Consider the following 16,004-nt stretch of genomic DNA (forward strand, 5'->3'; position numbering starts at 1 on the left):
TCTAGCTCCTCCATTGGGGGCCCTGTGTTCCATCCAATAGCTGACTGTGAGCATCCACTTCTGTGTTTGCCAGGCACTGGCATAGCCTCCCAAGAGGCTGCTATATCAGGGTCCCTTCAGCAGAATCTTGCTGGCATGTGCATTAGTATCTGTGTTTGGTGGCTGATGATGGGATGGATTCCCCGGATGGGGTAGTCTCTGGATAGTCCATCCTTTCATCTTAGCTTTAAATTTTGTCTCTGTATCTATATCCTTTCACACCTCATGCTTTCTTAATTTTAATCAATCTAATTGATTAGCATCAGCAACATTTTTGAGCATGTGTGCACATATACAAACTTGTACATAAGTCAAAAAACAATGAAAGTAGTAAACAAGGGGTTACAGAGAAAATCAGTATTATTTTCCATTATAAATTACTTGTGCTAATGTGAATTTGTGTACTGTGAATGTCACAAGCTCCAGTGCAACCTTAGGAAGGAGAGGAAGACAGATGGGAGTAGAAGCAAACAGTTGATATTCCAAGAAACAAAGCAATATTCATGAAACTTTAATGATGTGAAATGAGCCAGTCATAAGAGTGCAAACATGAAAAAATTAAACTGAACAAACAAGGTTCAGAAACGTAAAAAATACAAACCCATAAGATGTTCAGTTAAAACAAACAAAAAGATAGAAAAAGAACAGGAGACAAAGATCAGAACAATCTACAAGGGCAATGAGTGGAAACAATAATGAACAGAGTAGATGCAAATCTAATGTTGACAACCACATCGTGTCAATAGTAAACACTATAGATACCCAGTAGAAATTGTCTGATGATAAAAACAGAAACAAACAACAAGCAAAATAAGAACTTATATTGCTTACAAAATGAATTCTTAATATATATGTTATACTATAATATAAATATTTTATATATACTATATCTTATATATAATACCATATATTATATCTAAATAAAGATAAAGAAATCAAATTGACATTCACATAATGGGTGGAAAAGACAAATCAAAACACAAGCAAACAAAAACAACCTCTTAACATGCAAAGGAAGAGTTTCTTTAAACTCTAAGCTAAGTTTAAGTATAGGAATAAGAATTATAAATTTAATAGAATAGAATACCTATCTCTCAAATGACTGATAACCTTACATTTTCTCTTTTATAAATATTGTAGACCTTATGAAAAACCTGTATTCTGTACTCATTACTTAGAAGCTGCAAATGTTTATTTTGGTCTATAAAATTATCACTTTGAGGAATGAATTGAAAAGCTTCATAGCACGTTAAAAATAATTTCATTCCCTGATACTGGATTAAGTTCCACAAATGTCATTGGGATGGTGCAATTAATTAGAAAGTTTTATTTAGTTTCTGGAACATAATTAATTGCAAGCAAGTGCATGCTGGTGTTTTTCAGAAATATTTCTGAAACACAAACTAATTGAGAAATCGCTACAACTGAATAACTAGTCTGATTTTATCCTGGGTTAGAAATTCATAACATGGTCATATAGCCTTGGAGAAGAGCCATGGCTGTGCATTGTGAAACATGTGCTTCAACCTACTGGACTTGGGTCCTGGAACCCCGGATACTCATACATGGACTCCCAAGAAAAGCTTTGCCATTTCTTTTTAGCCTGGTCCATATGGGCAATGGCTTTGTCCATTTCATGAGTCAATTGGTCTTGGAGACCTTGACAGGCCAGGCCCGTGTCAAAATACACATTCACTAAGGACTGTATTCATTCGAGATTCCCTTCAACTGTATGGAACCAAACCAGGCCCTCGTGGTCCTATAGAAGATGTATGTGACCTTGCCTAGCTGTCATTTCCAAGGAGAACAATTTTGGAGCCATAACATTACCTACCAGTGCGGACAATTCCAGGGATCTTCAAAGGTAGTTATGACAAGAGATTGGCAGCCAGTGACATGCAGTGATCCTATGAGGCAGTCCTTAATCCAGAATCGTAGCCATCAGTCAACAAATATTTAGCCAACAGGTATAATTCATGGCCTTTGCATTTAACTGCTTAAAAATCTAAGTGGAAAACCAACTATGGACATGAAATTAGGGGTATTCTATAGAGCTAGCTCTCATCCCCTGAGAGTTCAGAGGTTTGACAAACTTTTGTTAAACACTGCCACGGCTAAAAGTTAAATGATATAAACTCACAATTCAATTATATTTTTAAAAAAAGGTAGAATAAATCCCAAACCCAAACTACTGTCTCTCGTTTATTTTACTGTAGTTTACAATTAGTTTCTTGATGTTTTTCCATCTCCAGAAAATATAGATACTATCCAATGCTATGTAGTTCTGTGTCTTTTACCAATTAGTATTCAAGATTAGTCATAATTAGGAATAAAATATATCATGGAGACTTGCAAACACTAGTAAGCAATGGCTCTCTCCTATGCTAGTTTCCAAATATAAAGTACTAGCACACCAGCACACTAGCACACAGAGAGATAACCAGTGATGCCAAGCAGTGTTTTAAGAACCATGGTGCACTTTAGGAATACATACAGAAGTTCAGAAATAGGAGTGTAAAATGCTAGCTTTCTGCAAAGCACAGAGAGGTCAGACATCTTCCAGCATGAATTAGAATGAAAGAATGAAGAGATTAATATATTCATCCATGATTTTATCAACAAGTTACAGCAAGTGTGAAAAAGCACATTGTATCTGGACTTAGAGGTATGAGATATTTTATTTCTTCCTTCTTAGAGAATATTGCCAAGGTAAGGGTTGTTAGCTAACGTCATCTTCTGGTTCCATTCCTGTTGCACCGACAAATACCCTGACCAGTAGCAACTTTCTGTATTCTTATACCGTTCCAAGCCCAGCCTGTGAAATGGTGCTATCCACATTGGGCTGGCTTCTCCTCTGAAGCAACCAAGCCCATCTCCCACAGACCCACCCTAAGGCAAATTTGATTAATAATAACTTCTTGATTGATTCTAGGTGGTAGCAAGTTGGTTTTAAAACTAGCCAGCACACTGAGCTGCAATGACATCACATGTCCTTACAGTCCACTTAGACCTCAGAAACCCCAGCATCAGTGTCTTGGACCTCTGAACCATGTTAAAGACACAGTTCTGCTATATCTACTAAGTGACCTCACGGAGCCCTCTTGCTTTGTTTTCATCCCTTTCATTCGTCTCCATCATTGTCTTTCCTCACTGGGCATTAAGTTGGGCACCTGAGCTCATAGTTCATCATTGTATGTGGCATACATCCCTAACTACCCACCACATCACTCAGCTAAATTCTAGTCCTTTAGCTTAGCAGAGTCCCAAACCTCCACTCCCAGCCTCCTCTCCAGATATTGATCTGCTTCCTCTACCACCTGCCTCAGTGACTTCCAAGCACCCCGCCACCGCTCTCCATAGAATGTTCTATTCTTCTGTATGATGCACAAATCTAGGACCTCAAGGGAGATTTTCTGACACACAACAACCTTCAAGATTGTCTATGGTCACCCTTACTTCACTTGTTACAGAGGGCAAGAGGTATTTGATTGGTCACTGAAGACCTTTGCTCAATCCTGTCTGTCTTCTCCATGATCTTGTCACTCTTTCACTCTGTACTTTCAACCTGTAATGACTACATCACAGTATCTGAGTTGCCTTGCTCTGAGTGATCATGTACCCCAGACTGGCCTGGAACTTCTTACATGAGAGACTAGCCTTAAATTCCCAGTCCTATCTCCATTTCTCAAAGGTTATGTCAGGCAAAAACTACCACGTCTAGCTCTGAGGAAACTTTCTTAGCCAACAGGCTCCTCCTCATGACTGCAAAACATCTTTTCTTCCTCTCTAAGTCATTTTGGAAAGAGAACTCTTCATTCACTGCCTGCACTTGATGTGTCTACCTCCATCCACAACCCTCTAAGTGGTACCCAACCTGCACCTGGGAATCATCAAGCCCCAGGCTGTGAGTATTCCTCATCTTACTCGTGAAGAATTTGTTTTTCTGGATTCTAGAAGTCCAGGAGCTTGTATCTTGCTGTTCATTCTTTATTGATGTGAGCCTTCATATTGTGTTTGCCCTAGGCAATGGAATTTTGAGAGTTCTATCATCAAAACCTTTAGCTTTCATTGTCTTAATGCTCCTCAGGGATGACTGACATCTTTCCCAACACATTGATACTTAGACTTAAATGTACATGTTTATTAGTTTTCAGGAAGATTCCATAGCCCCTTGAATTCAAAGGTGCCACTATTCAAAATATACTGACTGTATCATATTACATTTTACCTGGTGACATAAGCATCAGTCCATTAGCCCAGCTGGATACCTGTACCTTGTATAACTCTTTGTTCTTCATGACCCCCACTTCTACCTCCGCCACCAATCACCAATTTGTGTATGTTACCTCACAATAATATACTGTTTGCGTCTGTTTTATCTTCTTATCTTTCTCCCTTCTATTTCCCAGGCTCTTTTCATATGCTCTCCAGAAGAGATCATCCAGCCATCTCAATACCGTCTATATTTTGAGATTTGCATACAGCATGTTTGTGGACTTGTCCCTGAATCCCCTTTCACTTCATGCACCCCTTCCCTGTAGCCTTTTGCTTAGCTCCCTGCAACCCTGAGCTGCTTTCTGCTTCCCAGATATCCCATGTTGGGACTTTGTTTATGTTTGGAGGGTGAGATAACCTTTCTAAGTTTTTTTTTTCACAAACTTCTTGATTCTCTAAGGGTCAGATAACACCTACCCCAGAGAATTGCTCTGACCTTTCCCAGACTCTGAAAGGGAAGCGTGGCAGTCCTTTTCCATATATTGCCCTTCGTGTTTGCTGCACATTAATTGTGTTTTAGGATATATCTTTATAAGAAAGTAAGGTAAGTACTATATTCAACATTCCATTTTTGATTATTGCATATTTTGAACATAGATGACTCCCATAGAAGTTGTAGAACAAGCTGAATAACCAGTATTTAACAACTGATGAGAGACTGTGTTTGACATGCTGTTATTAATTCTATGAATTAAAGATGAAAGAGATTATGTCCTTGGTCATATGCTAGTAACTGATAAATAAAGCATTCCCAAAGAGCATTGTAGTGTGGCTGTAACGAGCAGGCAGAATGCTGACCGCACCTCCAGGCAGGATGGGGGAGGCAGTCTTGGGGAAGAGTTCTTGGAGGCGAGAGATGCCTTATGCCTTGTATGTGGAGTTTTGAAAACTGGTTATAAGCCTGGCAGGTGGCACACGCCTTTAATCCCAGCACTCGGGAGGCAGAGGCAGGCGGATTTCTGAGTTCGAGGCCAGCCTGGTCTACAGAATGAGTTCCAGGACAGCTAGGGCTACACAGAGAAACCCTGTCTCAGAAAAAAATAAGAAAAGAAAAAGAAAATAGAAGAAAAGAAAAGAAAAGAAAAGAAGGAGAGGAGAGGAGAGGAGAGGAGAGGAGAGGAGAGAAAACTGGTTAGTTAGCCTGAGAAAGTAATTGGGTGGGTAGGAGTGAGCAAACAGACACTTTAAGGACATGACATTTGTAAATGCACAGGAGAAAGAGGAGAGTGAGTTCTAGACTGGAGCCCTAGGAAAGACCAGCCGAGAAAAGAAAAGCTGAACAAAGCAGGCAGGAAAAGGCTTGTAAGCTGTACAAGAGCTAGAATTTTTAAAATAATTTATTTCTTTTCAGTTTATGTGGATTGATGTTTGCCTCCATGCATGTCTGTATGAAGGTGTCAGATCAGGGCGTTATAGGCAATTATGAGGTACTATGTGGGTGCTGGGATTTAAACCCAGATCTTCTGGAAGAATAGTCAGTACTCAACCGCTGAGCCATCTATCCAACTCCTAGGGCTAGAATTTTAAGCTCAAAGCATTGGGAAGACCACCCTTTCTGTACACACACACACTGAGGAGGGCATAGAATCATTTTGAGGTTAATTTTAACTTTCAACTAGATAATGGATTAGAGAAACGCAAGTGAAAAAAATTAGAATCAACTGAAGAAAATAGGGAAAATTTTAAAAGTAATAAGGATTTGATTTTTACCAATGAAGGTAGGTATGAAAAAAGAACAGATATTTTTTTCAGAATTTTTCAGAACCGATAACCTACAGGATAAAGTAAATAAATAAATGAGAGGGATCTGTCTCATTTTAAAAGTTCTCTTTTTGTGGTTACTTTTTGTTTTGTTTTGACCCACGGTCTCACTATGTAGCTCTGAGTGTCCTAGAACTTACTATGTGTATGTAGACCATACTCGACTCAAACCACAGAGATCTGCTGCCACTGCTTCCCACGTGCACCACTATGCCCAGCTACCATTTCATAAGCTCCTAATGTTTACTGTATGTCTACTGTAGACCAAGCCCAGTTGCAAGCACTAATGTACTGGTATACAAAACCAACCAAACAAACAAACAAATAAACACAACAACAACAGCAACAAAACAGGCTATTGTTTGTTATTGCCACAACCCCAGAGGTAGAAAGTGAGTTCCTATTGCTGAAAACACCATACACTTCAGAAACAGGGCCCAGATGCCTCCTGAACTAAAGCCAACCAGAAAACCTCCTCACTGAGGGCTAGCTTTCATGGTACCAGAAGGTGTGTGAAAGCTTCCAAAGGAGAGAAGCGATTGCTATTCCTACCCAGCTATGATGCCTGTGCATCACAGCCATGGCCAGCATGGAACCACACCCCTAAGGATGCAGTAGTAGCACAGGCCTAGACTGTAACCAACAGCCCTTTAGTTTGATTTAAGAGCCACTCGACAAGAATGCAACCAAACCCAGTACTGGAAACCTAGCCAAGTACTCAGGGCTAGCAAAGTCATGGATCTTTGTCTTAGATCCAGAGCAAAGTGTAGTCCTTGCTTCTCATCAAGGAAACTTCTTTGCTCAAATAAACAGAAGTCATTATAGGAAAACCACAACAGATATAAAAACAAACAAAAAACCCCCACAGAGCTGTGGAGCCCAGTCTCAGTAGATACATGCCAATAAATAACTCCCAACAGCTAAGGCTCAAGGAACACTGAAGAAGAGGATGCAGAAAGGTAAAGAGCTGGAGCATCAGGAAAGTTGCTGTGAGACTGTGTCTCCTAGGAATGTCAGAACCCACGAGGTCTCACCAATGTGACCCCCTAAACGTGAGCTGAACAAGAGAAACAGCAACGGGCGTGTCAGAGTTGATGAGGGAAAGTCCACACGGCCTTGCCTCTACACAGAGAACTAGAAGCAGCTAAGGAATACTGAGATCAGGGAAATGGGGAAGAGCACAACAATTGGTTTTCCAACATCAAATGGTCAGCGCCCCCAAAACACGCATACAAATAACATTATACAGACTGAACAGGTTACGTTTAGAAATAGTTATGTATATACAGAAGTGTATGTAGCAACAATTAATGTAAAAAGCCACCACAAATTTGAAAGTGATCAAGGAGGGCTATATGGGAGGCATTAAAGGGAGGGAAAGGAAAGGAGAGATGTTGCAATTATATTATAATCTCAAAAATAAAATAAATAATTAAAAAGAACCATTCTGCTGTCACGGGGCTCATGCTCCGGTGGGAAAGGTATACAGTAAACAAACAGTAGAAATGAAATGCAGCCAGGCGTGGTGGCGCACGCCTTTAATCCCAGCAGAGGCAGGAGGATTTCTGAGTTCGAGGCCAGCCTGGTCTACAAAGTGAGTTCCAGGACAGCCAGGGCTGCACAGAGATACCCTGTCTCGAAAAACAAAACAAAACAAAACAAACAAAAGAAACGAAATGCTGGCATTGGCATAGCTTCCAGTGCTTTGGTGGGATGCTCAGGAGAGGCTGTTCTTAGGAGATGGTGCATCAACAGAGACCTTCATAAACAGACAACCGACTATTGCAGAAATCCACACATAGAGGATCTTTTATCTCGGATCAGATGCTGACGTTTTGTCAGGGAAAATATGACTGGAGAGCTATTTGCTTCTAGGCAGAAAATTAATAGAGTTTTCTGTGTGGCACAGTAGTATGTGGTAACCTTATAAAAAGAGTTGGTTTAGTAATATTTTCACATTCTTGTTTTACTTTTTTGTTATCCCTATTTTCTATTACACACACACACACACACACACACACACACACACACCATGTTGTAGGAAGCTTTTGTACCTGTGCTGCATAATGTCCCACAGTCCTAGTCCTTAAAAGTCACAAGCAGATTATCTGGCAAGTTTGACTTTCCAACCAGCCGGTGCACTGAGGTGTTTGCTGCAAAGAATATCTATTTCACAATAGTCAGGAGTCTTGTCTTCCAGATGAATCCTGGACTTCCTAATATTTACCGTCTCTCTTGGAATTTGGTGGGTGGTAATTACATCTCTGCTGATTACAGCTAGATTCAGGAAGCAAGGAGATAAAAATACTCAGACAACCTCAGCAAATGGGGCTCCTTGATCTATCAGATGTTCCAGGAACCTCTCAGCTGTGCCCTCTTCTCTCTCTCGGGCCTTTCTTTCTAAATCTAGAAGCTGAAGAGATTTCTCAAGTGATGCTTGGGACCATGTTTTCCTGGACTGCCATGGCCACTGGAGAGCCATCACAAGAGCACAGTTGGGTTTCTCCATTCCTAATGCAACACGTTCCTATTTCTGCAATTTCCTATAATGAGTCTGTGGACGAAACTGTATTTATACAAATACATAATTGGTCAGCTGTTGAAATGGGAATCGGCATATCTCCTAAAAAGGCAGAAAAAGAAACTCTCAAAATTTTAATATCAGAAATGATGGGTATGCTGATTATTATTTTGTACAGATTTTTGGGAATTAGAACTATGTACCAGGAAGCTGGTGAATGTGCGCAGTTAATTTTACCACATAACATGCTGTCCTGTTGTAGAAGGACAGGGTTGAACTCCAACCCTGTCACAGTGTAGCAGCTTCCCACAGGTGAGCAAGCAAACACTCAGCATTCCTTTTTCCTAGTTGCCCAGTTCAGAGGCAGAGTATTATAGTGCAAAGAACATCTATGCCAATGCTGTTCCATGAATTTGCTAAGGAATGGGACAATGCTACTTTCTGTCCCTGCACTTATTCTATGACTATAGGTTCAAGTTAGCCTCAGTTTCCCCATCTATGAAAGGGAATGAAGACTTTCACAGACATCAAGTCATTCAAATCAACGCTGGTAAAGTGCCTGCTTTGGTGCTTATAACTTTGTGCTTAGTAGACTTTCATGTCCCTTTCTTATTACCCGAAGATCTAAAGTACTAAAAAGCATTTTGAGAAGAGAATTTGAAAACAATCATAGCCCTGATAGTACCAATTCAAGCTTTGTGTTCTCATACCTCAAGCAAGAATCAGAAAACAGTGGCCCTAGGGCAAAGTCCAGTGTGCCAGCAGCATTTGTAGCATTGACAAACTAAGCATGGTCTTTACATAGTCTGTTCTCTACTGCTGCTACAAGTACCACAGATCAGTCAATAATAAAAGGAAAATGGGTCATTATGGCTCACAATTTTGGAAGTTTCAGTCCTTGCTCATTTGGCCCTTGTTGTTTCTTAAGGGCTTGCTCTAGCATGTCATGGTAGCAGGGGTGGTGGGGGAGGAAGGCACACTGGAGAGCAGACTGTTTACCACCTCACAACAGTCATGAAGCAGAGCAAGAGAGAGTATTTAGGTATCCTGACCCCTCGGTATTAGGCCCCACCTGTTAGAGGCTCCATTGCCTCTCAATGCACCATTAACTTAGGGTCTTTAGCCCATGGGTCTTTGGGAAATTCCCACAATTAAAACAGGGAATTAACAGGTTCTGTGCCTCAGTGAGTATTCTGCCATTACTTATCAGAGTTCTTATGGCTAAATAGATTTATCAGCAATTTAGAAATGAGCCCATTAAGCACAATCTATTTCTAAGTTGCAATTAATGTTTCACATCTAATTTTGTCTCCCAGGCCTGTCAGAGAATTTGCCATGCCAAGAGGAGCCAACAGTTTCTGCTACTGCAGTAAAGCAAATGTGATCGTCACTGGAGGTAAGAGGACAGCTCATATCATAGATTGCTCTGGTTTTCTCACAGGGCTCTCTTTGTGTTTAATGGCCAGAAATCACCTTCTAGAATAATTTAAGTGTTCTGTTCCCATTCACTGCAGGTACTGGATATGGTGTCATACTTTAACAAAGCCTTCCTTCATGGCTAGTAAAGTCATGGTCCTTGGAGACGAAGCTACAACCACCACTTTTCTAAACCAGCATAATTTCTCAACCACATTCTAAACATTTGTTCTTATACCCACAGATAAGATTAGTCCTTACCCTTTGATAAGTATTAAGGAAACTTCTTTTTGCAAAAGATGGGGTCCATTGCAGAAAAACACAACCAGCCAAAAAGCAGACCTGTGAAGCCCAGTCCCAATGGATATATCTACAAAACACTCCTACACATAAGCTCAGGGAACATTGAGGAAGAGGGTCTGGAAGGGTTGTCAAAGCCAGAGGATCTGGGAGTTTGCTGTGAGGTGCATCTCTTAGTAATGTCAGAAGCTGTACCCATGGTCTCACCAACCTGACTGCCTACCCATGAACTGAACCAGGACAGTAATAGACATGCCAAAGTGGACAGAGTGAAAGACCATGTCTTAGTCAGGGTCTCGATTCATGCACAAACATCATGACCAAGAAGCAAGTTGGGGAGAAAGGATTTATTCAGCTTATACTTCCATATTTCTGTTCATCACCAAAGTCAGGACTGGAATTCAAGCAGATCAGGAAGCAGGAGCTGATGCAGAGGCCATGGAAGGATGTTCTTTACTGGCTTGCTTCCTCTGGCTTGCTCAGCCTGCTTTCTTATAGAACCCAGCACTACCAGCCCAGGGATGGCGCCACCCACAATGGGCCCTCCTGCCTTGATCACTAATTGAGAAAATGCCTTACAGCTGGAGCTCATGGAGGCATTTCCTCAAGGGAGGCTCCTTTCTCTGTAATAACTCCAGCTTGTATCAAGTTGACACACAACCAGCCAGTACAGACTACAAGGCCTCAATTCTACACAAAGAACTACAAGCATCTAGAGAACGCTGAGAGTGGGAGAAATAGTCTTTTCTAGGGAAGAACATACCAACTGGTGTCCAATGTCAAATGGTCAGCTCCCAAAATGTGTGTGTGTGTGTGTGTGTGTGTGTGTGTGTGTGTGCATGTAACAACAAAAGAAAGTGAAGGGAGAAATAATATAATTTTATCATAATCTCAAAAAGAAAAGAAAAATACCTTTCTTAGCCCAAGCATCTGTGAAAGGAAGTTTCCTCTGCTTTACTGTTGTGTTTCATAGTTTGCCTTTATGACTTTAACTTTTCTAGGATGTGTGTGTGTGTTTTTTCTATGTGAGACCATGAGCTCCACAATTTAAAAGGAATCCTGGAGTTCCTGTCTATGATAAGAAAGGTCAAGAGCCAGTTGACAGAGACATTAGACAGTAGACCAGTGCACAGAAGAGGCCAAGGCCAGGATACTAATCTAGAAGGTGGGAACAGCCCTTTGCCAAGAGCAAGGGGAAGGATGGCAGCATGGGACGCTTAATGGGAAAGTAGAGGACAGTACTAACCCTTGGGCTCAGACTCCTGCTTGGTCTACTATGATGACAATGAGTCTGGGCTGTGGAGTCAGGCTGGGTGTAAATCCACTACCAGGCTGTGCAGTGAGCAGTCTACTTACTCCTTTAAAGCTTCAAGCTCATCTTGAGTGGAGTTTCCAACACTACTTGCTTATAAGAAAACTGTGTTTCCTATGGTAGTGTTTAGATTTAAGACAATGAATGGATGCCTAGAACTAATAGGCTCTCAATTCATGTTGGGGACTCAGTGAATAAGGGTGCTCTGGGCCAAGCCTGACCTCCTGAGTTTAATCCCAGAACCCACATGGTGGTAGGAAAGAACTGACTCCCACAAGTTGTCCTCTGTCTTCCACATACATGTGCACTGTGGTGTATGTACCCCTCCAAATACACACTCAAAAAAAATAAATAAATAAAGTGTGTTTAAAAGTAAATGTCAGTCCAATTCATTTAGAGTATATAAGCAAAATCATGTTGGGATGATTCTGCTATGATAAAAGTCCCGAGGCACTTGTGTTATTAAGTATAAACAGCTCTACTCTTGGTGGTGGAGTGTGTCACTGCAGTGGGCTTTGAGGTTTCAGATGCCCAAGCCAGGCCCAGTGTCATTCTCTCTTCTTGCTGCCTGCTGATTTGGATGTAGAACTCTCAACTCCTCAAGCATCATGTCTGCTTGCCTGCTGCCATGTTTCCTGGCCGTGATGACAATATATACTAACCCTCTAAACTGTAAATGAGCCCCAATTAAATGTTTTCCTTCATAAGAGTTGCCACAGTCATAGTGTCCCTTTACAGCAATAGAAACCCTAAGATATTATTATTATTATTATTATTATTATTATTATTATTATTATTATTATTATTCCAAGGTGAAAAGCTCATATTCTAAAACTCATATTTTCAAGTACACTATACACTTTATATTCGAATTTATATTCCACTTTTAGCATTTTGAAATACTTCTTTGAAATTAGCTTATGTTTCAAATACTATTTTTAAAGATTGTTACCAAATATTACTGGATAGTCTATAGAAAGCTACAGTTTCAAATAGAACAAAGCTTTTTTTCTAATAGAAAAAGGCAACTATCACTGCAATGTTGTGAACCTTCAACTAAAAGCACGAAGAAAAGAAAGGAAGGCATGCAGAAGAGATGTCTGCAGACCAGGGTGTGGACCCAAAGCATGTTTCCAAACACCTAGTGCAATCCCAAGCACATAGGAGCATCTGAATCACTCATAGTCTCATTACACTGACCATTAGAGGAGACTCTGCCAAAACCTACATCATATACAGGAACAAGTGCTAGAGCTTGGTACTTCGCTTATCTTATCTTGTTGGAAATGGGCACACGGGGACAATTCCAAGCCTACACTACAAGCCAGAAGGAAGTGGAGGGGCTCCAGTGACTCATCAAGTGATCTGGTAGATGAAGCACTGAGCACATTGTGCTAACCATCAGTCATGGTTAACATGACAGGTTTCCTGAATCAATCAATTTAAAAGAAGGGAAGGTGTCTTTCAGCTTACACTGCCAGGAGCTTTAATCCTTTGTGATTTGGCCCAGTTACCATGGGTCTATGGAGAGGCAGACCATCATGGCCAGAAAACATGGCAGAAGTTTCCTGGTTACCTTACGGCATCTAGCAAATAGAGAAAGAGGAAGGAGCCATGTTCCCCATCTCTCTTCTAAAGGCCTTCCTTTAACGACCTCTTTTCCTTCCACTTGGCTCCACCTCCCAAAGCTTTCACTAGTTTTCAATAGCAGTTCAAACAGGGCTCAAGGGGGAACATTCCAGCTCCAAACTACCTACCTTTCATTACTCACACACAAAAGAGAGCAAAACTCCATGGATATCAGTTTTAGAATTCTTTGTAAGCATAGTTCTGTAATCAATTCTGAGGGAAAAGGGTTTTCTAGGAATGACTTTACTGTTTGTAGATAGGGCATTCATGCCATTAACCTCAGTGTTGACCATAGTACAAACTCCTCAAGTTCAGCTTGGAAATACTGTAAATTACAGGGTTTTGAGCTCTCATGAAGGCAATCAAAAGTTGAACAGCATGACCCACAAGCAGCTAGTACTTTCCAGCATGCTTGAGTTACCTAATTCCCACAGATGTGGCGGCTGTATTGGTAGAAAACACAAACATCCCCTCCTTGGGACAATACTCTTGTTGATTAGTGACTCAGCCATGTGCCTCTAAACCGCATTACTGCTGCTGACTATGAATGCACAAGTACTGTTCTCCTCAGCACAGCTGCCTGTGCAAGTGTGTTAGGATCCCTGATGAAGTTGGTAAAAACAGGAGCTCTTCAGGAGACAAACAAACAGCATGCAAAACAAACAAATTCCCACCAAGACTGGATTCTTCCAACAACAACAACAACAACAAAACCAACAACAAAATAAGTAAGTAAAAATTAAGTTTCTAAGCATTATTTGTTGATCATCACATTTTAAAAAGTCAATATTGTTTTCATTTATCATTTCAAGAATTAGGCACCTCATTTGGAATGTTCTGAACATGAAAAACCCTGGGCTCCCACCTCTGATAACTCAAGAGCACTGTATACATTTTTTTTTCATGTTATATTCAAGTATCTTTATGCAACTGTTCATGATGAGGAGCTCTGGTCCATCAGACTGTGTTCCTAACCTTCACAAACTCAAAATCTAATAACTGAAATAAGACACGTCTAGACAGCACTAATACAAGACAGAGCCTGAGTCAACGGAATGCAAGATATAACTGAAGCATTGCGTATCTCGAGAGCTCCATAGCATGTGGCCTCACATAGCCTTCCCGCTCATTCTGTTTGGCACCACACATACTGTATGAGGGCTCAGCATCCACACAAGCAGTCAGCCTGCTCTGGAGGTAAATAAGGGAAGACTGTTTCCTCCACAGTGCACACAGGCAAAATCCCAGTCAAGAGGCTGCCCTGAAAAGAATCAGATGTGTTCTAGCATGATCAATGAGCAACTGCTACTTTTTACTATGCACAATCTTTTGAACTGTTAAAGTTACTAAAGACTCTTATTAGAAATTGCAAATTCTCAGTAACTGTAAACATCTCTTTCCCCGGAGTAATACTTCTGTGTTACTCAGCCTAGAGCTTTGCTTCGTGTACAAGATACACTGAGTGGGACTCCAGCAAAAGTCCTCTGCTGTATTCTTCCTGGTGTGATACACTGTGGGGTGGTGGGCTGTGCACAGACAGCCTAGTCCCCGGTCGAGCAAAGGTCTGGAACTCCGGTGACTTCGGTGACTACGGGGCTGGTGATTTCAGCCTGCATGGGACCGAAGGTGTTTGACCATGCCTCCTGGGCCCCTGGTTCCTGTCAGTTACAGCCTCCCACAGCACTCCACAGAGAGGTATGGTAGGAGCCGCACCAGTCCTCCCACATGCAAATAAGGTTTCCCCAAAGCTCTCAGATCAAACCAATGAGAAGTACCTGTTGTCAGACCCTTACCCACCCCAAAACTGGAAGGATTAGATGTGGTGTGAGAACTACTCCATCTCTTTTGAGCCTTTGTCCTAAGAGCTGTAACACTTGGGAAGCGGTCTGCTCTCCTGAAGTGCCACCTGAATTTCCACTGCATGCTCCTCACTGACTGGCTAGTTGGCCTCTCATTGGCCCCTCATCAGCCCAGCCCAACCTGACTCAGTGCAGGGTGGTGCAGAGTAACAGAGTAACCTGGAAGGCAGGCAGAGACAGAGGTGGGGCCAACTGCAGCAGCAGAAGTGTAGGAAGCAACTTCCCCTGCCTGGAACTCTCGAACCCACCAGGCAGGGCCAGAAATCTCCATTGAAAGCCTCTGGTACACAGGCCCACAATATACAAACTACAGCCTTTCTTCCTCACTTCCCCCAGTAGTAGTAACACCTACTTCAGGAATGCTGCAATCGATGGTATCAATACTTGTGAACCTGAGGGGCAAATCTTGTAACGTGCTTAGTAATATTGTACTATTTGGCTGTTGCTGATGAAAAGCAACGAGGGTGAAATAATACTGTGTTATTGGAATTATTGCTTTGAAGTATGTAACTGAAATCCCCCAAGGCTTCGTCATTGTTATAACAATGTGAGCTTGCTCTCTACCTCACATTGTTATAGCAATATAACAATTGAAGTGACCTTGCCTTCCCAGAGCTAAAATGGAGCAGGACAAAATCTTGAAAGATCATCATTTTATACATGAGGAAATGGAGGCTCCTGCAAAGAAAATAATTTACCACAAGCCATGCAGCTAGTTAGCTTGTAGAGTTAAGGTTGAGTCAACTAACTTTGCCCTCAGCCTGGTTTTCTCCTTTCTGAACCGCTGTGATGCTGCACACCAGAGTGCTCTCCCACATCATCCTCTGTGATCTGGACCACTGTGATGCTGCCCACCAGAGTGCTCTCCCACATCATCCTCTGTGATCTGGAC

The 16,004-nt window shown here is 41.5% G+C and overlaps 1 protein-coding gene across 2 annotated transcripts in view; it reads left to right on the top strand.

Moving 5' to 3' along the window:
* The window catches only part of Wdr64 (WD repeat domain 64), a 118,842-nt gene that overhangs the window by 36,485 nt on the left and 66,353 nt on the right, over positions 1–16,004 (top strand). For both annotated transcript variants that reach the window (XM_021199133.1, XM_029539220.1), the window contains exon 9: positions 9,913–9,992. In XM_021199133.1, the coding sequence (XP_021054792.1) occupies positions 9,913–9,992 (80 nt within the window). The remainder of the gene's footprint in view (positions 1–9,912; positions 9,993–16,004) is intronic.

This window comes from Mus pahari, chromosome 5 (genome assembly GCF_900095145.1).
Source record: "Mus pahari chromosome 5, PAHARI_EIJ_v1.1, whole genome shotgun sequence".
Lineage (NCBI taxonomy): Eukaryota > Metazoa > Chordata > Mammalia > Rodentia > Muridae > Mus > Mus pahari.